Source organism: Pipra filicauda, unplaced genomic scaffold (assembly GCF_003945595.2).
Source record: "Pipra filicauda isolate LSUMZ 115617 unplaced genomic scaffold, ASM394559v2 scaffold1_size10287979_pilon, whole genome shotgun sequence".
NCBI classification, from domain to species: Eukaryota; Metazoa; Chordata; class Aves; order Passeriformes; family Pipridae; genus Pipra; species Pipra filicauda.
Genome location: NW_024104310.1, coordinates 5,598,953 through 5,625,857, shown reverse-complemented (window position 1 = coordinate 5,625,857; position 26,905 = coordinate 5,598,953). Strand labels below are relative to the sequence as shown.

Below are 26,905 nucleotides of genomic sequence, written 5' to 3'. Positions count from 1 at the left end.
CCAAACCCCTTGGCTTTCAGGAATTTTATCAGTATGAAAGTACCACATGGAGTCATGGTCCCAGCGGTGGCTTTTTAGGTCTCTTTCTTTTAGTCCAGGTAAATCCACATCCGTACTCATTATCTAACATCATAAATTGGTTTGTTAACACAGTCATGGTTCTGTGATGGAGCGTGAGATAAGCAAGACAACGACACACCCAAATAAATGGTTCAAAAGCACTATGGTCTGCAGGTCAAGTACAATCCTATAGTTGAACTTCACTTCTCCCCAGCCCTTATGGAGTTAATGCCGGTTCATGTGAAATGCCATGAACACTTTGTGATGTTTATCACACCTTCAGTGAGGGAAAGACTCAGGTACATCTCCAATAAAATATTCCCTACACTCCTTTTGATGGAAGATTGAGGGACAGAGAGAAAGACGGAGAACAAAGAGGAGGAGAAAGAAACACCTCTCTTATTTGTAGAAATGAAGTCTTTAAATCCTTTGAGGGCAATCAAGAGGCAGAATTAAGCTTGATGGCAGAAATACAGGGTCTTCAACTAATTGCTCATACAGCCCGGCTGCTCTGGTTTGGGGTTTAGTGCCAACCTCCTTTTCTCTCTACCACTACATTTTTGTCACCATTAAATATGAGGCAGGAGGGTTTCAAATGGCAGAGTAAGCCTTTTATCATCTTCATTTTATGTTTTAAAAGTGTTCTCTAGTAATCTTTGATTATTGCAATCACCTTTCAGCATCTGATTTCAAAGTCAGTGGGGCTTTTCAGCTCAGTAAGGGATGCAAGGCCATACACTCAAAGAAAGGTACTAATTTACCAAAGTGGCTTCTGAGCCACGAACTTGAAGGCCCTCCTTCTCAACATACACTGCAAAACTGGCCTGACTGCACTTTCAAATGCCAGGACAACATGACCATTCTCTGGTAGAATATTTATCTTTCCTTCCCATTCCAGGTATGCTGGCAATGCATGCAAACGGAATTTTGTGGGAACAGGGCAGCCTCACACCACAGGGAGCAAGACAATTCAAGCAGCAAGAGACTGAGGACAGCATAAAGATCTCCACAGACAGTACACCTCCAGAGCTGCCATGGGAATGTCATATATGGCTGTCTTTGCCACACTGTGGCTTCCCACTATGAATTGCACTCTGCTACAGGAGTAGACTGCTAAAAAAAACCCCTTTTCAAACTGAGGACTGCACTTCTAATCCAAATCTGGTCCTTACTGCCTGTACTTGAGATTTATGCAGAATGTGCAGAGTTGCAAATTGTTGTATGTAGAGACGAGGATCAGACACAGATAAATACAGATCTTTGTTTCAGTTCATTGACCCATTTGCTACAAAGAGGAGACATCCTTTATCACCGGGAATCACTCTACTGAGCAAAGATAAAATTAATAAATGCAGGTTCTGTGGTGATAAATCTTTGCAGCTTCACTGATGTTAGAAAATATTTACTGGGGGTGTAAAAAGATTCATCAGCATAAATAATAAATGGCTTGTAGCCACACATCAATATATTTCTTTGGGCACATTAATACACTTGTCATTCTCTACAGCTATAAAACCTGTACAACTGAATCATGTTACATGAGACAAATGATGAGACATTGCAGGGAGATTTCAAGAACACACAAGAGAACCAACCTTGACACACTAATGAAGTGCCAAAGTTATTTTTCTTGAAGTGAGGTGTTTTGGATGAGTGTGCAGAGCATCATCTATTGTATAAGAATGTAAAAACATTCCAGAATAACTGTGATTTTATATACGGTCAAATTCAGGGTCAGTGCTGACATTCAAGAACACAAAACATTTTATATATTTATCTCTGCCTGGCATTGGCCTGCTCCTCTGTTTACAGCATAAGCACAAAAAATAGAAAAAACCCCAGGGGGTCAGGTCACATCTGAACAAAGGATGACCACGATGATGAGTCTCATTAGTCCCACTCTCTCTCTGTTATGTACAATAGCACCATTGCCAAATAAGATGTGAAGAACCAGGGGCCTTGCCCTATTCTCCCCCTCAGAACACATTAGGCAACAAGATTTCTTGTGGCTTAATTCAGGACATGCCAGTCAAGCTTTTGCTTTCCCTGCCTCCCACTTTGCTTTGTTGTGCTGACTTTCAGTGCATGCTGGGAAGATCTGAGTAGTCATCACATATATCATAAGTTGGGAGGATGCAAAGAAAAAAAAGGCAGAATGTTCAGAAGTCAATCCCCCATTTTCCTCTGAAAACACACAGACACTGTCTTTGAAACATCATGTAGCTCAGAAAGCAGAGGTAAAGAGACAAGTAACATGTGATCATGCTGACCAGTATCCAGTCTTTGAAAATTACCCAAATCAGATGCTTCAGAAAATGATTTAGCCCACTCCCAAACCCAGCCTGCTCCAAATTACTAGGGCAACTTTAACATAAGCAGTAAGAGAATTAATCCTTTCGGCTATGGGCTTTACCTTCATTGCCCAGCACACAGCATGGGAGCTACACTGTTGTAACTCACAGATTGAAACCATCCAACTCATATTTGCTTGGGTTTTTTTGAGGAGCATCGTCAGTCTGGCTTTGGAAACCTGGGTTAGTGGCTTAGGCAATTTTTTGGGCATCTCTGCCCATCCCAGGTGTAGAATCCAGGATTTGTAACAGATTTAAACACTGCAGATTTGCCAGCTCTCAGATTGCTTTGACTCTGCTTTCCATGAGTTATCTCTGCTGCCATTATAGGCAAGAAGGATCCAGACTTTGATTCAAATGCCCAAAAGTATGTGACCTGCATATCTGGAATAGCCACACGAGGCTGGCAGACAAGCTCAGGACTAGGGAAGACCCACCCCTTCTGAAGCAGCAGCCAGAGGCCAGACATTTCATCCTCAGGCATCTCAAATGTTCTGTGACACCTGTGTCTAAGCAACCAGGGCCTCAGATACCCATTGATTACAAGGACTAATCAGAACTAACTTGAAGATATTTATGCATGAGCACACAATCTTGGAGACTTAATCTGAATTGCAGATAGCAGGACAATATCAGCGCACTGTGTTCCTCTAAATCCCAAATGCCTCACAACTGTTAAACTTGACAAGGAGCAGAAACAGTAAATTTTCTTATGAGCACTCATCTTCTACTGTGCATCTCCACTCAGGCTACTGGATATTGGACTGAGCAAAACCTGGATCTTCACAAAAAGGAAGGATCCCACCATCAACATGCCACTAGGGAGAGTTTGTCACTATTATTATTTAGGCTTTACACAATAGATTTTTAATTATTCATAAACGTGGGAAACCTCCTAAAACACAAAGAGTAGCCCGAGCAGCAGCCTTCAGTGGCAGGGGAACTGAACTTTCCTGACAATTTTCTTGTCTTGGTTGAACTGTTATGCTTATTACATCCTCTCAGAGAGGAAACAAATTCTGGACACACCACATGTCTCAAGGTATCTCCAGTGCAAATGTCTCCAATCAACCGAGGTTTGCAGCCAACAGAAAGAATTTAGAACTTTTGCAATGTGATTCACTCGACCTACTGATTAAATTGGTTTTGTCCTTAGCTTTAACACTGACTAAATCCTTGCTGTCTGTAAGAGGAACATATAATAACCTGGACTGATGTAAATGTCTGCATTAATCAAATTAGTCCCATTCCAGATCCCTAGAACAAAGATCAAACTGCTGATCCCACAGCACCTTGTATCCCCAAAGCATTTGGCAGCTGTCATCCCACAAGTTTGAGCCTATCATTTTATGGGAGATCAAACAAAAATATTTTAAATTAAACATATCAGGAATAAAGAGAACAAAAATGTCCTGTTAGGACAGGACTATCACAATGTCAGCAGCATATGTTTAGCAATTCCATGTCCTAAATTTGATGTAATTATTTACCAGAGGAAATCAATACAATGCAAACACTGTATCTCTCTGCCAGCCACCTGATCTATAGAAGGACTCCAGGACACTCGGCAAACACCGGAGAAAATGCCTGGAAATTAAGTGGAAGGAATCATGGGCAGGATGCTGACTTCAAGTGAGGCAGCAGTTCTCAAACTCATTATTCTGTAACATATAGTGAGGTAGGGGCCAGTCACACCAGACACAAGCTGGAATGATTAGGCATGAAAATGGATTATCACAGTATTGTTATGGCCATGATAACCAAGGAAAAAGAATGTGAGAAACCCCTGATTTATTATTTTCGATCTGCTGCCTTACCTGTTTGCAGCCCCAGAAGAACAGAGTGGATGTAAGAATAGCAACACTGTAGCATTAGTTTGTGCCCTTTCGTCTTTTTAACACCGGGGCCAATATTCGTAATTCTGCAGCAAAAGGGCACCTCGGGTCTTGCATAGCTATAGCTGGATATTTGAGAAGTCTATGGCAGCAGAGAGACACATCTCACCTCATTTCAGACACCTAAAATTTGAGTGTCTAGACTAAACCAGGTATCCAGGTTTTTTAACAGTCTCCGGGGAAATGGCCACTTTCAGAGAATGATGATTCATTTAATTCAGAGACAAATATCTTCTTCAAGTTTATCACTCTTAGATATTCTACTTCGTAGGGTGTAATTCAGCCCAAGCTACATTTGAGATCCATTTGTATTTTGGACAGAGCTCCCTCCTGCCAACACATCACGTATCTGAGATGGGTATTGGAGCTATCTATATGTGTTAGGCAGAAATTGAAAATTAGGACTTTATTGCTCTTTTAGTTGAAATGAACACCTATTTGTCCAAATACTATATTTTTTTGAATTTTATTGATCTTATATGAAGCTCATAGAATCTTGTTATTTTAAACATTCATTTTGAGCCACCTGTAAATCGACTGCATCAATTTTATGGGAAAGAACTTTCGCAGTAATATAAACCTTGGAAAACAGTTTAAAGCCTCAAACCTCAATTTTCTTTCCATTCTTGTCAAGACTTTAGATATGGAGGTCTCAATATATAACTGCTTATATCAGCATTGGTTATAACCAGTTACACCAGCGTTGGTTACAGTGGATTTTTTAAAAAAGCCAAAGATCAATCCCTAAGAATTCAATGCAAAACAATTGAAAATTGAAATAAACACCAACATTAAAACAGATTTATTTCAGTATAGATGTAGAACACATGTAATTGTCATCAAGTACCTGATATTATGATAGATCTTTTAATAACAGGTGCAGCAAAAAAAATTAATCCTGGGAAGTGTGGCACTTCCAATCCACTTGACAGCACAGCTGGGTTTCTTTTCCCATGATGTGCTAATGTGTTTTTTGTATTTGGTAAACTGCATGAATGTTAAAGGAAGAGTTTGGGGAAAGCATGTAACATTCTGATTAAATATTTTGTCATCCACATGCTCTCACACTCAACTGCAGAGGGAAGATAACATTTCATTGCTGAGCCAGTGCTGCTTCTCTTCTGGACTCATCAAATCTCTTCATTAACCTTCCAAAATCTCCTGCCTCCAACCAGAGTGACCATTCAGGATGTTGCTAACTGCCAGTTATTGCAAGAAGATGTGAAAATCTGCAGATTGATGCCTGGAAAAGGTGTTATTTTTCAGCATTTCTTCCCTTCGCCAGCTAATAACATCATCAGAATCACCACTTACAGCAATATTGCATGGAATAAGCAGCTGGTCAGCACAGCTTTGCCTTTGGGGGCTATGGAAAGAAGAAATAATAATAATAATAATTTTTTTTATCGTGAAGAGGCTTTTCTGCAGTTATTGCATTCTCAGTAGTAAGAATTACTTCTGTGAGGACCAAGTTCTCTTCATTTTCATTTCCTGTAAAGTTATTAAATATAAAAGCTATTAGTTTATCCCTAAAGTTTATCCCCTTTGTGCAAATAGCTCTTCCTAGACAGAAATGAGGAAAGAATTAACACATACTATTTCACTCAGAGGGTTTTTCAAGTGCTACGAAATTCTTCTGGATCCAAGGACTGATGTAAGCAGCATACAAGTCACCCCTAACAGGGCTGGAGGTTACTACCTTTGAAATATGCAGCACATATTTCTCCCCCTGTTTTCCAGCCTGGCTCACTGCCAAAGCAATGCTCACAGCTTTCCCTCGGCCACTGGAGGGCTCTCCTAATTCTTCATTACTGCGAAAAGAAACATCTGATTGAGTTTAGAAACATTCCAAAAGAAAACCTGCTTGCGGTTACCTGAATGCAAAAGCAAAACAGGAGAGTTCGCCGGTTCACACAAAGATCTGCATGAGGAAAAAAAATTGCATTTTACTGCCCTTTCTCCAGCAGCAAAAAGTGCTGCTACAGTAAGAGATTAATTTCACTGAACAGAAGATTTCCTTTTATGCATAAGGTTATCAACTGCACAAGAGAGTGTGGGTTTGGGGTGGACGAAGTCTGCCCTCACCACCCATTCCTCCCTCCACCACATCCCTTCACCCTGAAATCACTGCACAAGTCAGTCCATTTTTCAACTGTGTCTTTAGTCCTCTGCCAGCTGATTTCCAACTTATTTCTCCCCTGAACCAATTTCCCTGGCTGGTTCAATCTGCTCTTGATGGAAACATTGATGATCAATCATCTTATCCTTTTCATGTTAATGCTGCTCCTGTGGAAAGAGGAGACTGTACAAGGTTTTCCATTCCCCTGTGGGAAGAGGGATGTTATGCCCACACTGCTGGGAGTACTTGCAGACTCTTGCCAGTTGAAAATTTCTGACAAAGTGTTTCTCTTCTCTCTGCTTCTTTTTGATCAAAAGGACTGGAGTTAGTTCAAGCTAAATTGTCTCGTGGAAACAGAACGAGTTGTTAAATCTTTTCTTAGGGCAGTATTCCCAGCGCCAAAATAAAAGACAAGTAGCTATTCTCATCCCAGAATAATCATTTGGGGTGAGCTAACTTGCCCTTCTGATGAGGCAAAACCTCCCCTGTTCCACTCAGTTTTGCCCAATGTCTTTGTCATTCACAGCTCACCCAAACTGGGGAAGGATGTGGGTTTTGCCATTACCTGATGTGGCTTCTCTGAGTTACTTTGAATGTATTTAACTGGAAGTAAGATATAAGCCAGCCAGCCTATCACACATGGCAGAAAATATTTTATTTGCCATGAATTAGAAGTAGCTTTGAGTTAAGAGCCCTGACTGTGACCATTTTATCCCAAATCCTTTGAGATACTCAAACACAGATAGAAAAAATACCTATGATAATGGACAAATGGATTTTCTTGGCCTGTGCGACTCTGCTTCTGTCTCTGAATATAAAATTAGCTGGAGCTGGGATGAAACAACCTAGGGGTCATTTAAATTACACCTTAATTATTTAGTCTGAATTACATTGGATTTTCAGTTTGCCAGGTGACAGAAAATGTAGACAGGAGAAGAACAAAGACGTAAAATCTTGAGCAGGAATTTGTATCGGTTTCCTTGACTTTTTTGAACTCTGTAGTTTCCTGAATGAAATAAATGGTTCGGATCCCCAAATTTTAGATGCTGATTAGTGTTCAAGACCAGGTTGGATGGGGCTCTGAGCACCCTGGTATGGTGGAAAGTGTCCCTGCCCATAGCAGGGGGTTGGAATGAGATGATCTTTAAGGTCCCTTCCGACCCAAACCATTCTAGGATTCTGTGTTTCTATGATCAGCTTATCCTAAAGGTCCTTGTGGAGTCATTGGTGGATTACAGTTAATAATAATTATTATTTCTGTGCTTGGACTTGCAGTAGTTGATCTATAAACACCAACTGGATGTTCTGGGTGAGAAAACCCTGACTTTGTGGATGTGCAGTCTCTGCCTGTGAACAAATCACCAGGACTCCCTTAACAGAAGAGCCAGGCCCATCTCAACATAAAGCCTGCATTTAAATCAGATGGGTATAAAAATGCTACAGCAATAGCAATTGCTTAGAAGAGGAGTCTGAGGTGTCTGACTTAATTCTGGTTGTCTACATTATGTATATCCAACGTGTTTGAGCTGATTTCTTTTCCCACCTCTGATTATTTTTTGTTTTCTGTATTTATGTATCTGATTGTTATTACTTGGGCATTGGAACTAGATGAACTTTAAGGTCCCTTGCAACCCATTCTGTGCTTATGAGCAAAGGTTACTCCCCCAATACAATCCTGTGAGTTTAACCTTAAAATTCCAGTCCCCACAGAAATCAATAGCTGAGTGTCCCTCCACACCAAGAAAGCCATAGTTTCATTTGAAATAATTGATTTTTTTTTATGGAGATGAAAGAACAGCCCATTTTACCCTCTTCAGATAAAAATTAATTATCTCCTAAGAAACTTCTGAGAATAAGAAGCGATTTGTGGTTTTTAGAAGAAAACACCACTCCTCTTCAGAAGAATTATACTAGTTTTTGTGGATTATGTTCCCTTAAAGTCTTTGCTGGAGGCAAAATCTGTAGAAAATATAAACCAAGTAGTCCATAAAAGAATTGATAGATGGGCATTGCTCATCTGAGCTGTGGATGATGTGAATGGGATCATTTGTCTCCGTTTAATAGTCTGTAGAGTAGCTGCCAGTGGCAGAGAAATCTCTAGGTTCCCTTAAAAGTCAAGAGGGATCCAGTTAGTCAGTCAGTGGACTCTACAGGATGATTTCTGCCACCACAAAGAAGATACTTAAATTGGATAAGATAGATTGTCTTCTAAAAGTCTCTCTCTCACCATTAACTACAAAGGTAACCTGGGCTGACCTGCTCGCTGGGACAACTCTGTACCATAAATCTCTAAACTGAGGGAGAGGAATCCCATCTGCAGGGAAAATAAAACCAAAATCAGGCCTAGAAAATCTTTCCTTGTAAAAATAGCCTCAGTTTGTGGAGAGTGGAACACTTCCACTGGGGCTTTGCTTTTGCTTTCCTTTTTTTTTTTTTTTTTTGTACAATTTTCCATGATGATCTTTATTGTGGCTCCTAATTGTGATGTCCTGCACCCAGCTCTGGGGTCCCCAGCACAGGAAGGACGTGGAGATGTTGGACCAAATCCAGAGAGGCCACCAAGATGATCAGAGGGATGGAGCAGCTCTGCTATGAGGAAAGGCTGAGAGAATTGGGATTGTTCAGCCTGAAGAAGAGGAGGCTGACTGTGGCCTTCATGTATCTGAAGGGAACCCACAAGAAATATGGAGAGAGATTGTTTCCAAGGGCCTGGAATGACCAGACAAGGGGGAATGGATTCAAGATGAAAGAGGTCAGGTTTAGATTAGATATTAAGAAGAAATTGTTCCCTGTGAGGGTGGTCAGGCCCTGGCACAGGTTGCCCAGAGAAGCTGTGGATGCCCCATCCCTGGAAGTGTCCAAGGCCAGGTTGGATGGGACTTGGAGCAACCTGGGCTAGTGGAAGGTGTCCCTGCCCATGGCAGGGGGTTGGAACTGGATGAGCTTTATGGTCCCTTCCAACCCAAACCATTCTATGACTTTATGATTTTAAAGTTGGTTTTCACCAACCAACAGCACCACATAAGAGGAGAGTGAAGAATGAATTAGAAATAACCAGCTGTGCCCTTAACTACACCTGCTGACTTCACAGATCCGTGGGCTGTGATCAAGCATGTGGGAGGCTGTAACAAACCAACCAGCTCATCAGCAGCACTAAAACAACCCATTTTGCCCCATTTTCCGGACCCGGTAGGAGTTGAACTGCTCAGGACTAAGAGCTTGGCATCACTGGAGAAAATGCCAGGTTCATATAAAGCACCCAAAAAATACCCAGCTCCTGCAAAGTGCTGAATTTGGGGATTTTCTGCCAAATAGATTCCATTTGCATACTAAAGAGATTTTAATTTTTCAGAGTCTACACTTCTGCTGTTAATACAGCCCATCAGTTTGGGACTGATGCAATTTTAAGGCCATCAGTTAAGAACAGATAAATCTCATTGAAGCATATCCTTTCCAGAATAAATACAAAGGGAAGGAAGGAGGCAAACAAGCAACAATAAACCCTTATTGTTTAAAGGATAAAATACTTTTCCTTTCTGAATATGTTAAAATCTGCAGTGTTTATCCCAAGAGACATGCTGATCTGATTTAGCTTCTAGATACTATCATAGCAAGAACATGAATAATACCAATAATAACATGACTGATAACCACAAGACAGATTTTGAGTTTCCATTCCTGAGATGAGAAGTCCCACAGAAAATGAGAACTTATTGCTCTCCTAAAAGCTTTCATTAATGGGCTGAAACAGTAAAAACAAAGGAAAAACTATTAAAACAGAAAGCATCTGGGAAACTACAAATGCAGAGCGTACATGGATTTGCAGAGAATGAATTATAGAAAATAAGGGTTTCCAAGACAGAGCTGGTAAACTTTCCAGCAGAAGAATAAAAATGCTTCCCTGGATCAATCCATTTTATCCTGTGATTTGCTCCTAACAGCAACTATCCCTCTGTAGAAGCCTGTTTTTGTATCCTGACTGTCCCACTGGTCTGTAAAGACTAGTGGCTGGATCAGGGGTAGGCAGACACTTGGATAACCTGTCCCTCTGCAGGAAAGCAAAGTGTTTAAATCAAAGCCTTGACAGGCCAGAAACAGACTCTACATCTTTCCTGTCCTCATTCAGTTCCCTACAGGCCATGTCTTTCCTTCAGACATCGTGTGTCCTCCTCTCCCAGCTGCAGCAACACAACCAGCCCTCCTTGGGTTTATAATGTGACTCAAATTGTCCTTTTCCACTACTGATAGCAGAGGGATTTTGGAATGTTTTCAAAGAAGCCTGTCTGCACTTTAACAACCAGAAGCCAAAAGTGTGAATAGCCCCTACCTTTGTGACTCTGAGAGGAAGCAAATGTTTCTAAACTACATAATCTAAAGTGTGCTGATGATAAAAAAAAAAAAGATATATTTTCAGCATTAAATTGTTTCATTATAAATCACTGAAAATTATCTTCCATGGCAGAAAAATTGTGGGAGCAGAAGCCCATAGCAAAGGAAAAGAAATATTACATACCATGTAGCAAGTGACAGGACAAGAGGACATGGTCTCAAGCTGTGCCAGGGGAAGTTTAGACTGGATATTAGGAAAGAATTCCTCATCAAAAGGGTTGTCAAGCATTGGAACAAGTGATGGAGTCACTGTGTAGATGTGGCACCTGAGGACATGGTTTAATGTTGGGCTTGGCAGTGCTGGGTTTATGGTTGGATTTAATGATTTTAAAGGTCTTTTACACCCAACTGGTTCTATAATTCCATGACCATTCTTAGAAATGCATTTGATGCTTTCCCTAATTGAACGTTGCAGTTGTTCAGAACAGCATTTTCCTTGGAGATTTACTATTCAGTTCATGAGAGAAACACACAAACATGAAGGCCAAAGGCTACGAAATGTTTATGATACCTTAATAGCCCTGAAATGAATGTAAGCAGAGAACAGGCCTGGCTGCATAAACAAATGGGATAGAATGATTCTCCCTGAATTTCAGGCATCCACAGAGGAGGGTGAGTTTTATCCTGTTTATTTTGAAGTGTGGAAAGGTCTGAATTTGCTCATTTTCTGATTAGACATAATGTAAAGAAGTTGCTTTTAAGGAGGTTTGTTTCATTCATGGATTTAATATGATTTTTTTTAAAATAGATGGATTTCCCAAACAAATTTTTTTACCTTGTTAAAGGAAAACATTTACACCTATATAAATCAAGATTTTTTTCCCTGTAGCAGTGATTGTTGAAAGTTAAACACATTTCTAAAGTAAATATTGGTATGATTTGGAGTATTATAAAGGTAAAATTTGGTCTAGCCTCACTTAGACAACCACCAGCAACCAGGAGTATTAAAATTTTAAGTAGATTTTGGTTTTTTTTTAAGTTTGCTTTTGCCTATGGGAAATTTTATATTATTCTTTCCTTAAGAATTTTCGTTGGAAATTCCTAAACAGATAGGAGCTACAAACACTCTGACTGTAACTACATTTAGTGCTTGGGAATCCCTCAGCACGTCAGGGGAACTTGCTTGGAATATCTCATAGAAATTGCTTCTCCATTAAGTCTTAAACCAGTGAGCTCATGCAGAAATGGCAGCAGGAGAAGAAAATCTTAACAATTCCCATGTGTCCACCCATTCCCTGATCTTAAGAGCAAAGCTCAGCTCCACATCCTGCTCTACCTCATCTCCATCACCCCCATCTTTCTGACAGCTCAGCTGAATAAGGACTGGTGGGGACTTCCATGACATCTGCAATGAGGAAGATGTAGAGGAGGATCTGTGAGTCCAAAGAAGAGGATGGAGTGAGAGATAAGATGTCTTATATCTCAGGAGTCTGTGAATGAGCAGGAAGAAAGAGGAGAGTAGAGGAAAGGTCTGGAGAACAAGGAAAAGATGCACAGTCCATCTGTCCCCCAACTTCTCAGCCCCTTCCTATACACTGAAATTTCCAAATGAGCACTGAGTCTTTATCCTCCCTGCTCTCCATCAGGAACAGGGTATAGAAGGCCAAGGAAACCACTGACTCAGACTGCATTGACATGAGGAGAAATAAAAAAAGACCTTTGGACTGTAGCACTTCTGATGCTTACTCATGGACACTCTGAAGATTCCAGGAAGAGAAGAGCTGTAAAAATCAAAGGCTGTCATGGCAACCAGGTCAGCAGCACTTTGTCACACATTAAACTCTGTAATTGCATGTGCTGAGGTGTTTGGTCACATTGTGTTTGAGGTGAATCCCACAGCTGGCCCCCTCCTAGGCTTCGTGCCAGAATATTCCACAACACTTCAGCGGGACCCAACAGGTTTCTTTAACTCAGATCCCTTGGCCTGTGTTTCAGTTTTTTTCATCAGAATTTACCACATTTTAGAATTTCCAGCTCCTGTTTAGATCAGACTAAGGATGGACATGAGCAGGTAAGAATTCTGCAGTTGTTGCCTTGCCCACACCTTATTTTCTCTTCCATGACAGCCTTGTCCATCTTGACCATTGTGTAGTTCTGCAGATATATTTATCCAATAAACACACCAACAAACCAGAGCATCCATCAGCAACATTTCCACATCAATAACCAGCTGTATCCATGGAACAGATAAAGAGGACAGATGTTTTTATTATGCTGGTCACCTTACCCTTCCTACATACAACCTTTTAAATACCATCAGGCCCTTTGTGGGATGGAAATGGCATAAAAGTGTTTCTACAGCATAGAACATGTCACACTGCCAGTGTCACACTAGCACTTATGCACCCTGTTTTCTCCACATCAAAGCAGGCAAGTGACACATTTCATATGGGAAGAGAGGAGTTATCAGGGCATGGGGCAGAGAGCAGGAATTTCAAATCCAGCTCTAGTTAATGCTGTGATCCTGGGCAACTTATCTGTGTTGCCCTTACTTGAGCTTCCAATAGTCACTGAATTATTCATTGTGAACACCTCAGCACTCCCTTCTCCAAAATCATTACTTCTATTCCCCGGAACTTCACACGAGCCACCAAAATTCAAATTGAATCCATTATTTTATCATGGATTTATAATGATGAGTTTCACCTCTGGGCCTTCAACATTTCTGAAGGAGATCAAGTGAAATCATCAACACATAAGAGCTCCAGCTAAAAGCAAGAGCAGTTACATCAATCAATTAGGAAGTTCTCGGGTTGTGTGTGGGCTTGCAAGGCTACCATGGAATATTTAAAAGTTTTGCAGTGCAAAAATGTCACTGCTTACTTTTAATTGCTCTGATTTTAGTGCCAACCAAGTACTGCAGGCAGGGCTGCAGAGTGAGAGCGCCTCAAGTTCTAATATTCCTCTGATGACAGGCTTTGAATTCTTAGCAAATCATTTCACTTTTCACCATATATAAAACAGAGATAAAAATACCCACCCTCCAACTTCCATGGATTCTGTAAGAATGCTTTTGCTACTCATTTTTCTTAAATTTTAAATGATGGGAAGTTAAGCAGAACAAAAGATTCCTGCTTGTTTTTGGTTTTGTTTCTGTTTTTGTTTTAAACACTGGAAACAAAAAGTAACTGAAAATTGTGGACTTAAAGTAAAATAATCCACAACAGTCAGGCCTCCTGGAATGAGATAAAGAGGTACAAAGTGCTCCGAAATCTGCAATGCAGATTAAAAATCAAGTATTCTTTGCTTGTTTCATCTGTGGACCACAGGACTGCAGAAAAACAAAGTAAGAGGTACTGTGTAATGCTGCAAACAATTTTTTCTCAAATGTGTGCTTTCCCAAATCAAATGGACATGTTTATTTCATTTTCCTGTGGATGTTGATGAAACTCTAACAATTATAACACAAAAATAGAAGGCATAATCATTTTTACTGTGCGTGTTTCCACTGATGCCCCTGAGCTCTTTGTGTCTCTGCTGAAAATGGCCATAAAATCTTATCCTCCAGGTTAGGGAAATAGTAGCCAAATAGTAGCCAAAAATTTAATAACATATATAGCATATAACATATTGATTTTCGTTGCCCTCTTATAAAAAATAATTGCTTTATTAAAAAGTATATATACTGGGTGAATATATATATTGGTGAGTATATATACTGGTGTATCACTTATCTCAGAGATCTGTAGCATAACCAGCTATTTTATAGAAACCTAGAAAACCGTATTTTTTTCTGCCAATAAGAATTCTACATTTGGATCTGAGAAGGCTTCATAAAAAATTAAGTAAAAGAAGAAGAGTAATCCGTAAAAAACAATGTGAGAGAACACCAGCCTGGTCTGAGTGAATTGGGAACTCTCCCAGGCAGAAATGACAAACACTTTAGGTGGCAACTGTGGTATTAAAAGAGCATTTCCCTCCTCTGAAACTCAAGACTTTTAAAACCTCTAGGAGTAACAGGGGAGGAGAATTGGTGAGAATCCTGCATAGATAATTGCATAAATTGAATTTATTTACCCTTGAAGAAAATGCAGATCTCTGTTTAGTTTTAAATTAACTTAAATGAGAGAACAGATACATTTTTCTGGAGAGAAGACAGCAAAAAATACTGATGATACTCCTAAATCCTAGAACTCAAAGGTTTCAAAGTTCACTCAGTGGCTACTGGAAGGACAAATTCAGCATAATGAGACTTTTCATTCTTAAAATAATCAGCTATCAATATTAATTATACTTATATGTATATATTGATGCATATGTTTTTATTTATACATATACATGTGTATATTTAACACGTTTACTCACAACAAATAGATAAGAAGTCACCCATCTTCACCAGAAATCCTGGGTTTAGCTCACTAATTCAGATTTCAAAGACCACTCAAGTGTGGCTACACATGGAGGATTCATCTAAAGATTTCACACCCACGTTCACAGGGATGAACTCGCCAACAGTCTCCTTGAGCAGATTAACAACAAAATTGAAACTACATCTCCCTTCTGACATTAACTCCTTCCCCTTTATTTACACAGAAGGCAGAAAGCAATAGTTTTCCACATGCTGCTAAATTACCTCAGGGATACTTTCAAGGAAAGAGACGGTTCTTAGGAGTATGATTAATTTCCTGTAACTGTAGTTATTGCAAAGCAGGCATTTGCAGCTGAGTGGGCCTTAGGCCACTCTATATCCAATTAAAAAAAAAAATAGGCTTGTTTAAAAATACCAGAACAGCCCTAGTGGTTCTGCCTGAAGGTCTACCTACTACATCTTCCAGCCTCCAGGAGTGGATGTTTAGGGAAGTTTAAGGTGTTTAGGATTTCCTGAACAAGATAAGGTTTTTCTCTGACATGTTAAACCATCCTTTATTTAATAGTGACAGCAGCCAAGAGATCAGCTGCTGAGTGCCTGGCCTTATGCACCGTGGACACCTGCACGAGGTGGAGATTTGGGAGGATGAAGACAGAGCCTCGAAATCAGACTCCCATAGGACACTAATGGAGCTGAGACACCACACAGCATTTACACCTTTAGGAACCTGTTTCTCACTTGTGTCACTCTCTCAGCTGCTGGTGTGTGTACTTGGAATATTTGCAGCCATGAGCAATCCTTTTTTCTGACAGTTTACGCACACAAGTAACATCACGAAGGGAATGAGTCGTTGCTACAAGCAAAGATAATACAGAGGGTGAAATGTTGAACAGTTCGGGCCAGAGTGGCTTACATAAACCATGTTAACATTTTCCATTAGCTCTTTCTTATATAGCCAGTTTCCACCCTCTGACAGTTTAATGAGTAAGATGAATACCCAGAGAGCCAAAAAAAAGGTCACAGTTCTTATTGTGTAATGGAATAAGAAAGCTGAACAATACCGAGCTGGAGCTTTACAGGTTACTTTACATTTTGACAAGCTTTAGTGCTTAGCTATTTTTTCATACATGGGACAACAATCCCTTGCAAGGCTAAAGGCTTGGAGGACTGTGGCTGGAAAGCTGCCCAGTGGACAGAGACCTGGGGGTGCTGGTCTATGGCTAAACATGAGCCCAGGTGTGCCTAGGTGGCCAAGAGGGCCAGTGGCATCCTGGCCTGTGTCAGGAATAGTGTGGCCACAGCACCAGGGCAGTGACCATTTCTCTGTACTTGGTGCTGCTGAGGCACCTCAAAACCTGTGTTCAGTTTTGGCCCCTCAGTCCAAGACAGACATTGAGGGGCTGGAGTGTGTCCAGAGAAGGGGCCAGAGCTGGGGAAGGGTCTGGAGCACAAATCTGATGAGGAGCAGCTGAGGGAGCTGGGGGTGTTTAGCCTGGAGAAAAGGAGGCTCAGGGGGGACCTTCTTGCTCTCTGCAACTCCCTGACAAGAGGTTGGAGCCAGGTGAAGGTTGAGCTCTGCCCCCCTGTAACAGGTGATAGGACAAGGGGAAATGGCCTCAAGTTGCACCAGAGGAGGTTTAGACTGGATATTAGGGAAAATCTATTCATTGGAAGAGTGGTCAGGCTGCCCAGGGAAATGGCTGAATCACCACCCAGGAGGTATTTCAAAGATGTGACTCTTGGAAACATGGTTTAGTGGTGGCCTTGGCAGGGCTGGGTTAAGGGCTGGACTCAGTGATCTTAAAGGTCTTGTCCAACCTAAATGGCTGTGTGATGTTATGACTATACAATAAGATGTACTCATCTCATGGTTGGGGGCAAAGGCAAATTAGTTCTCTACACTTTATTTTTAGAAAAGTTCAACCAAGTGATGCAGCCCAGAGTTAAACAAGGAGGAACGAGCTGCCAGCTCCAACGTTACAACAGGTGATTTATGCACCCTGAACCTCTGATCCATCTTTTACATTCACACTCTAGTCCAGAGTAAGCCACGACAGCATCTCTAAGTATGAAGCATCCCACCACTTTCCCTTCCTCAGACCAACTGCTGGATGCTCAAAAAGCTTTGAGCATATGTTGCAACATGCTAATAACAGATAGTGGAAGGTCACCCTCTTTTTTGCTTTCAGTAGTTTTTAGTGAAGTAAGGTAGATATAATTTTATACACAGAGGACTAAACCACACAGATTTTAGCTTCATAAAGAAATGGGTGGAGCCCAGCCTCAGCTTGGTCTGTTTTATAGGGTGAATCTGGCTGTGAGTGTGGCTCAGGGAGAATCCTCCAAAAGCAGCATGGAAACACCCCTTTTGTCAAAAGCAGGGAGACAAAGGCAAGACAACTATTGCTTGTCAACCAGAGCACATCTAGAAGCTCATTCCTGATCTGGGGAGTCAACTCAGTCATGGGATCATAAGTTCTTGGGCATTTTTTTGAAATCAAAAACAACAACAAAAGAATTGCCTATTCTAACCAGCCTCTCCCATTTCCTAACAACAGTAATCTCCCAGCACTATATATGTTCCACATCCTCTCGAACCACCCATCCTTCAGAACAGTGCAGCTTGTAGTATCACTCCTGTGGGTTTACTCTCTAAATTGGCCACAGTGTTATTTCACTGCTCGAAGGGCTCATCAACCCACAAACCCAGAGAGAAATGTTGATTTAAAGGACAGGAGGTGTTTTCAGTTAGGACCAGATACACTGACGTGATTCTGTGTGAACAGAAAAGGCACTCCATCTGTTCAGCAGAACTTGACAAAATGAGACGTTCTACAGAGCATATTTTTATCTATCAAGTGTACAAAAAAAATGGTGTCTAATTTAGAAACCACGTTCAGCAAATGGTATTTATTGTACCAACTCTACAAATTTAAAGATTCAAGTGTATTTGATGAAATGGGGCATTGTAGCAGTCAATACTGAGAGTGTGCTGAGAACAAATAATGTAGAAGTGACAGATCCGGGACTGAGGTGCCACTCTTCTGAAACAGGAAAAAACCCTCCGTGGTGTGTTCCCACCGTAGCTTGTTTTTGTTTATGATCCCTGCCTTTCTTATCTGCATTCCTCTCAAGTTTTCCTCTGTCCACTTTTCCCTTTCCTTACTCTTCACAGCAGCCCAGGCTGGCAGCAGGGAACCACCACAGCAATGCCATGAGGTTGGTCACTGCAAATGCTTCCAGAGTCTTAACAGGACTGTGGGATCTGCCCTGACTTCCTACCATCAGCAACCCTGTTCTCCAGTCCTCCCTCAGACCCACAACCCCAACATCCCAGTGACCAGACAGATGTGCTGCAGGTGTTCATCAGTTCAGAGCTGATGCCACTGAGAGGCTGTTTTGATGAAGACATTCAGAGGGCCTTTACCATCCCATATAATGTAAAATCCAAGGGTAGATTATTTCCTTTGGTAGTTTACTGAGGTTCTGCAAAAGCACCTTTTCATGGGGCCAAGACACTGGATCCACTTCTTACTGAAACATGTTTCATGCTGAGCACTTTACAGCCTCATTTGCACAGCATAGTCTGCTGTTGCTGTAAATTTTGGAATAACTTGTCAGCCTCTGGACACCTGGAATAAATGTGGGAGCCTTTAGATATGTTCATATATCACATCCATAAACCATTTACTAAAAAAAAAACCTCAAACCCCCAAAACCATCATAAATAATTTGTTTGTGCACCAAATGTACAAAGTAGATGAGGTGCTTAGGGACATGGTCTGGTAATGGACTTGGTATTGTTATATTACTGATTGGATTAGATGAGTCTTTTCCAACCTAAATTATTCTATTTTTCTAAATAATCCTCTCTAGTGGATCACAGAACTTGTTGGACTGTCTACATAGTTTCCTAATAGATGAGAGTTTGGAACTGCCCCAGATTTGAAAAAAATGCAAATTTTTAAATTCTAAGGACCAGTGGCAATAATACAAATTGTCCAACAACACACAACACTGTCAGCTTTATTTTGGGAAGCACGAGCAAGCAGTGCTAGACTGCATGGAATGTCATTTGGGGCAGTGGGAAGTAAACCAACATCATCACCTCTATTTAAATAGTGCTATTGCAACATCTGAAAATAGGAAGCACTATGAAGATTGCTGGTGTCCAGCTTGAGTACTGGTCATGCAAATGCTGATGCCCAAGGTTATCTTTGTGCCTGTGAGCAGTGACTGGGTGGTGTGGATGGGATGATGTCCCACAGGCAGCTGCAGGAGCAGTGTAGGGAGCTCCAGCCAGCAGGCTGACGCCAAAGGAGTGAAAGCACACGTGAAAATAAATAGCTCATCCAAGTCTCTTTATAAATTGGAACAGCTCATTGATGTGACCTGCTGGGAAAATCAGAAGGGAAACGGTGAGAATTGCTGCCATGCCATTACTGTGGAGGGATATTTAAAGATGTAATGATGCCAAATTTCTGTTTCCAAGAAACAGGGCAGTGCGGTGTACAGGAATAAAATAACCCCTGGAGCAGTGAGTGCCTCACCTTTGCAGTTCTGCATGGAAAGCTAGTTATCAAATATGCTTGTCTGTCATGAAACTTTCATCTGCTAAAAGAATGATTGATTAAAGAATGATTGATTGAAACCAGCTACTTTAACAAGTCAGCCAAGAAGACCACTGTTCATCCTCTCCCTGTTCTGTGACACTGTAAGTGTTGGAGAAGCCTCTTGTATAATAAACTGTCCCAGTAACTGGGGAAATTATGGCAATCTTCAAGTGATGTCAGGTTAGCTGGAGACTTGATGAGCATCTTTGAAGGAGATGTGTGTTGGAATCCATCCCTGGGTACCTTCCCCCCACATCCACCAATGTGTTCCTTAAATGAGAGTTTCCCCAGAGAAAACAACACAGGAGTAAAGCCAGAATTTGTGCAGGTGGAGTCCTGCACACTCAGAGTCAGGAGGTTTACACCATTTCTGTCAGACAACAGCCTTTCACTGCACTGCAAAGGGACCAGAATGAGGGCAAGCAACCAACCCCCGCATTGGGAGGATCCAGTCACCAGGGGGAACAAACCCTTTTTCCTTTCCCAGTGTATCCCAGGACTTCTTGAAATGAAATGCACAACACCTAATCTGCTGTCTCTCCTTTACTGTATTGTCTGAATAGACCTAAACATCATAAATGCAAATTACAAGCTTCAAATTACATGGCTAAAGGGTAAGAAAGAGAAGAAAAACAGAGAATGTAATTCTTATACTGATACAGTCAGCATAGTAGCAGTGGCCATCCACATTCTGGTTTATTTTTTGGACAAAATTCCTGTTTTCAGATGAATTCTCTTTCAACAAGGTCTTAAAGACTGTGTGGTCAAATGTGCCAATGTACCAAAAATGGGATCAAAAGATTCCCATGGAGATCAAAATTAAGTAGGATTAGATGTAAGTCAAGACTTGTAGTTTTTAGTGGAAACGTATAAGATGGGAAAGTCGAAGGATGCAAAGGGAATAATGAAAAACCACACAGGATATCAGTGTGAACTGCAGACCCATGTCCCCTACGTTCCCATAAAAATTCAATCTATAACTCATTGCCTTTCTCATGTAGATATATAAAATTAGAATCATCCAGTCATCCTGGCTATTCCTGTAATTCCAGCCAAGCCAGATCAGAGCTTACAACATGAGAAACACTTTCAGCTGAAGTACCTGTAAAAAAATCCTGTCATTTCAACCAATTCCTCTCATATATGAAAGCAAAGTAATAATTAAATAAAGTTTTTCTCCACAAATACAAACATGCATTCCCATCTGGGATGGTGCACTTCCCCTTCCCCCCAGCCCTACTCTGGATTGCTCTACTTTCTCAGGAATTCCTGCTTGGCCTTGCCCTTTGTGTAATGAGTTGGGTGGTGAAGTGTCCCTTGACCATCCCAGGCACTCTTGCATGGCTAAAATGGGAGCAGTACTGACCAGGTAAGGTGTGGAATGCCAGCAGGAATATTCTGTCATTCCCTGACAGCCTTGGAACATTCCTTTCCTGAATTATTGCCCAACTGGAACGGTACCATTGTTACCAGAATTTTCAAAATTCCAGTAATTAGTGACCCAGATTGTGCCCAGGATGGAAATTTAGGTACCCTACACCAAGCATAGTCTGAATGTTGCCACCTTGGATCCATAGTTGACTATTGCATTTGTAGTAAACTCCCTTGCAAATGTTAAATTAGTCAATGATTAAGTGCTGCTAAAATCTCCTGATCCACCTTAAAACTGTGAATAAACCTCAGGCTGCTGCTCCTTCGGGAGCCATGTAAAAATTCCATCTGTGCTGAATTGCTACTTTTACAGCATCACATTAAGACCACCTTTTGCTGATATGTTGGATGGTGGTTCTTTAGGTGATCCTAATTAGTTACATGTGTAATGCTTAGGATATAAACCATTGATCAAGTCTAAGATGGGACCTAGCTGCACCCAAGTTCTATCAGGAGTTTAACAAGCAAGGTGGGGTCTACTCTGAACCTCATGATTCAACAGAAGGGTCCCCCTCACTCTTTTGCATTTTTGATCTCTGTGTAAACAATTTTGTCTCAATTCTAACTTTATTTTCCTTTGTATGTTCCATCCATGTAGTAATAGAGTGAATCTTGACATTGAACTTCGTTAAATCTCACTTTACAAATTCATAACCAACATACTTTTGTTAATAGCTTTGATGGTGATCCTTTAACAATCTAAGCCACTCATTGACAACTCCATTAAGCTCAAAATCTGAACCCAAGCAATCATGAAGGTTTCATCCAGGGATTTTCAAGGAAACAATGCCCAAAAGAGAGAGTGAGTTATCTTGCCTTTCAACTCTGAAAAAAGTATTTCTTGGTTTAAATCATTTCAGGCTGAATTTACAATGTCATTCACTCAGCAATTCAGTGAAATTACACATGCATTAAATTCTCAAAAGCATTTTATGCCATCTGTTTGGGATAGTTAGAGTGAACATATTTGGGGGGTGAATTTAGTAATTATAAGGGGAGGAAATTAACATATTGGACTAATTAACAGCATCTTCTGGAAAAGAAACAGGGAAAATAACCACTTACAAAACTTAATGTTTACTGTTCTCCCAGCTAAATAAAGACTGTTCAATATGGCTCTCCTTGGGTTTCTTTACTTGATTTTTTTCCCCCCCTTCTAAAATATGATATCTGCACTCTGTTAAGGAACACGAGCCAGAGAAAAGACTCAGGCACTGCAGGCTCTGTGGTCTGGTTCCATCCATTCCCGCTGCTGAATGGAGCAACGTTCACACCCCAGTGTTCCAACGTGACACATCCCTGTCGTTGTGAGGGTTCAGAATGAGGGATGCACACAGCTCACCTCATTTTGGGCACCAGAAGATTAAAGCAGACTCAGTCACGGGAGCTCGTTATCCTCGGATCCCATTAAAGAAAAAGCATTTGATTTCTGCTCCATCTTAGGTGCCCGTTTGGGATGAAATCACACTTTGGACATTAACTGTAGCAACTAAACTTGACTGACTATAGAGAGATCACTATGTGGCAGAGCTCCATTTTTGATGGGATGTCTCGTAGCTGAACAGTCCAGACTGCTCTGAAGATCCAGGTGACATGGAACACAAAGAGAACATGTGCTGGATAGAAAAGCCATGTTCCTGTTGATGGTCCACCACGCTGAGAGAAGAACATTTACCTGTGCTAAGCAGAAAAATGAACTTTTGTCTCTAGTATGTCCCAAAGTTCACCTCGTGCTTATACCTGAGTCTGGGGTCTAACCATTGGGTTTTACAATATGTATATATTATATATACAACCCCATTCTCAAAGCAGAGTACAGATCACAGGATTTTGAAGTACCATGGGAAGGCATGTTCTAGAAAAGCTGCACTGTCTCCATATGGACTATCTCCATATAAAAATTGGATTGTCTCTATATAAAAATTGAGTTTCATTAATTTCAGAGTGATGCTTTACCTCTGATCACTGACACTTCACAGTGACAGTGGAATAGAAGAGAGGCTTGTGTGGCTTCTCTCTTTCCCTTTGCTATTAAAATGCTGTTCTTGTAACCACACTCTGCCTGAAAAGATGTCCTGTGTTTATGCATCATTCAAACAACCCAGAAAATTATTTTTTGTCAACAGTTGAGAAATAAATTGTTTGCTGACTTCTAAGACAGCCTGAGGAGGAATTTGTTTTTTCTGCAATAGAAGTTCTGCACAAGGAAAAATACACTATGAATAAGTGGCAAGTTTTATAGTAATATTTACAAAAACATTCAAAAGGAAAAGAACACCTAAAAGAAAGGTTCAAACACAGAACCTCATCTGTCTCCCCTCTGTTTCCAGCTACGGACTGGTCATTAAAATTCATATAAATAAATATGCTTCATGAGGCAGAGTTGCTCCCTGGAACTCAATGGCACAAGTTGCAGAGCTTGGACCAGATTCATAAGGCAGGTCAACACACTCATTTATATGTAAATCAAGAAGCAGTTAAGCACAACTGTCAGACTCGAGTCTGATCAGCTTGTTTAGATCAGTTTATTGTCCTTAAGGAATTGATACAGTCAGAGTAAAACACTATTGTTTTGGTATGTTATACAGAAAGATTTTTTCTTCCCTGAGCCTCACTTCCTCTGTCATGTCTTGAGGCTGGAGAACTGACTGAGTGATAATACCTAGATTATTTTTAAACTCCTCCCTCCACGAAGATTTACCAGGGGGAAAGAGAAGTGAAGGGGAAAGAAAGAAACAACTTGACAACTTCTCCCCCAGTAGCATCACTCATTGCAGCACAGCCCCCCCCAGTCATGCTGCAGAGGAGTGGCTCTGAGTGTGCTCCTCCCACTTCTGAAGCCAAGCTGGGTCCAGTTTCACATCTCTTACAGCATCATTTTTCTGCTGTATGAGATGTGTATTTTGGTGTACTTCAGCCAATAGTTGAGTGCTTTGCCCTGCTTTCAGAAACTGGTCTGGATGCAGACATTTCAACTGTTCTAACCTTCAACTATCATATCAGTCAGCAAGCATAGCTAATTCAACAGATTAAATTGTGAGAAAGGGCTGTCATTGTGTAAAATTCCAAGTTTTCTTTCCGTGTCACACCACTGTTCATTGTTGCCAATGAAAACCCAAGACTGGAGGCACTATGTTTATCTCAGCAGGAAAAGATGTTCCTGGAGCAAGGACACTTTGAAAACAGATCCTGCAGTAACAAGAAGCCAACAAGAAATGGAGAAATAAATACCTGTGACATTGGTGCGGGCTGACAAAGCCTCACAGTACCTTTCCAGCAGAACAGATAAGGGCAGGTTCACAGAAGACTCACAGTGGAGAACAATCTGGATGAAGAGACAGAAATAAACCAAACAGTAAAAAAGAAGCAGAGAACAGATTTTTCTCATTCATGAGTAAATCCCAACACTTTCATAGCAGCTCCCATTACTAATTGATTCAGGTACAGATATCCCATCATGACATGTTTGTGGTTACACTTGCTTAGCTCCAGGCCATCACATGGAATTTATCTGACTAGATGTTGGCATCTACAAACGAACCACCTCTTCTGGACCTCTTCTTGTGGGACCTGCTCAATGCCGTTAACAAAGCTCAGGGTCCGATTTTTGTCTCACCTAAAAGTGGATGCCTAAAGCAGTGAAGGTGAATCACCTCCCATCAAAGATCATGTGTAGAATTTTTTCAATGGTTACATGGGTGCTAAAGATCCTTCCATATTCAAGAGATAAAGCAGCTGGAAAAGGGCAATTCAGAGGGCGTGAGGAAAGTGGTTGCATAGAATAAATAGGACAAATAGGCACCCCTATAAGGTGATTTTTGGTTCTTTTGAGACAGGAAAATAGACGTGAGTTTCTGACCCTCAGAATTCAGTGCTGAGCCCACTACTGAGGGCAAATGCTAGTGAGAAAGAACAGCAATGTCAACATGGGCACTTCAAGCAAGCTGCAGGTTCAGTACAGGACAATAGTACATACCCAAGTAAATTTTAGGAAATACAGAAGTAGAGTGGAAATCAAGGGGTATATTGTAATTTTCACTCTCAAAATTAAATTACTGAAGTGCCCAGAGCAGACATAGGAGAGAAGCCCCCAGAACTGTACATCCCAACACAGAGCTGAGTTGGGAACCTGTTTGGAGGAAAAGCAGCTCTTGAAAAGCCCTTTAGGAAAGGCAGAACTAAATGTGGCGAGAAAATTCAGGAGTGAGACATCAGTGACAGAAACTTTCATTTTCAGAATACGAAACACAACCTTCCTGACTATTTCTGAGGGGATATAAAGCTGTGGTAACACACATAAAATGCCTTTGCTTTCTGTTTAGGCGCAATGACTCCAACACAATACAGGTGGCTTTTACTCAGGAAACGACCCTGCTCCTTCCATGCTGATGTTACATTTCAGTGCTCTGAGATGTGTTAAGTGATTGCAGAACCCTTTTCATGCTGCTGAATTCCTTGTCACTTAACAGGAAGGGGGGGTCACGACAACAGAATCCATCAGCAGTGTTGGTCCCTAAAGAACAACTGTTCTCTGTACGATGCCATTTCTACCTATTTCTCACTTTGCTGTCGTTTTACAAAATAGGAAGCCCTGAAATGCAAGCAAAAAGCCTTTCTCAGACTTCATTCTTTTCGCATAAACACCATGAAGCTGCTGTTTCTCCTTCAGGGAGAGTCAAATCCCACTTCCCATAGCACAGCCTCCCAGGGTACTGACCATGCATGGCCGGGTCAAGGAGATAGAGAAAGGCTGCTCTGTATCCAGGACAGATTCCATCCTAAAAGCACAGAGCTCCAGCCCAGCCTGCCAGTAAGCAAACTCTGTAGTGGTCATGTCTCATGTCAGACCCAGACAAGTGAGCTGACACAGCAGAGGCATCTCCTCCCCTCCAACCCTCCACCCCTCTGCCACCTCACAGGCCAAAGCACTGTCTCACTTCAAAGAAGAAACTCGAGACATCTCCATGTACTGTAAATACGCTGCATGTCCAGCTGTCCCCTCCCTGAGATGATGGGAAAGAACAGACAGAGGTCAGGCACAGGCACAGCATGGGGAGGAGGAACAAGAAAGGTTAAATGTCACATTCACTTTAGGGTCAGCTTAGGTTAATTTGGCTGGAGGGAAAAGCGCCTTCCAGGTATTATGTTACTTTTGGTTTCATTTTCTCCCCTCTAACCACGGTGAACACCCTTGTTGCGTGTGAAACCATTTTTTAAAAAAGTGTATTTAAAGCAGACAAGCCCCAAAAGACTAAAAATCCTTCTTAAAATAATAAAGAACAGGAAAAAAAAAAGAGAAACATTTCACTAATGTAGGACTGCAAAAATAAATAATTGGGCCTGTTGTTGTGCATCTATTTTGAAATACTAATGTATACTTTACTAAAACAGCATTTCTTCTAAGACAGCTATCTCTGTCAGAGAGTATTAAACTACGAGACACAGTCAGAGGAACACAAAATCATCTCTAGAGGAGGGAAGGGCAGATGAAAACGGCAACAACGTTAAGGGAGAGTAACATCTTGCTATGGTATGTTGTTAGAAGTAACAGGACACTAACAGTGTGTACTCCTCCATCAAATGAAGGGCTCCAATCTTGCAAACATCTATTTATGCAGAATTAGTTCTTTATTACACAAGTACTCTCACTAACATAGAGTCCTAAAAACCCATATGAAACGTATTTAACAGGTTACAGTGGATCTGTACAGACAGCTCTGGGCAAAGACAAATATCTA

The 26,905-nt window shown here is 41.1% G+C and overlaps 1 protein-coding gene across 1 annotated transcript in view; it reads right to left on the bottom strand.

The window, feature by feature from the left end:
* CRHR2 (corticotropin releasing hormone receptor 2) overlaps window positions 1-26,905 on the bottom strand; it is a 142,116-nt gene that overhangs the window by 104,545 nt on the left and 10,666 nt on the right. The window contains exon 2 of the mRNA XM_027733447.2: window positions 24,399-24,492. Coding sequence (XP_027589248.1) covers window positions 24,399-24,492 — 94 coding nt within the window. The remainder of the gene's footprint in view (window positions 1-24,398; window positions 24,493-26,905) is intronic.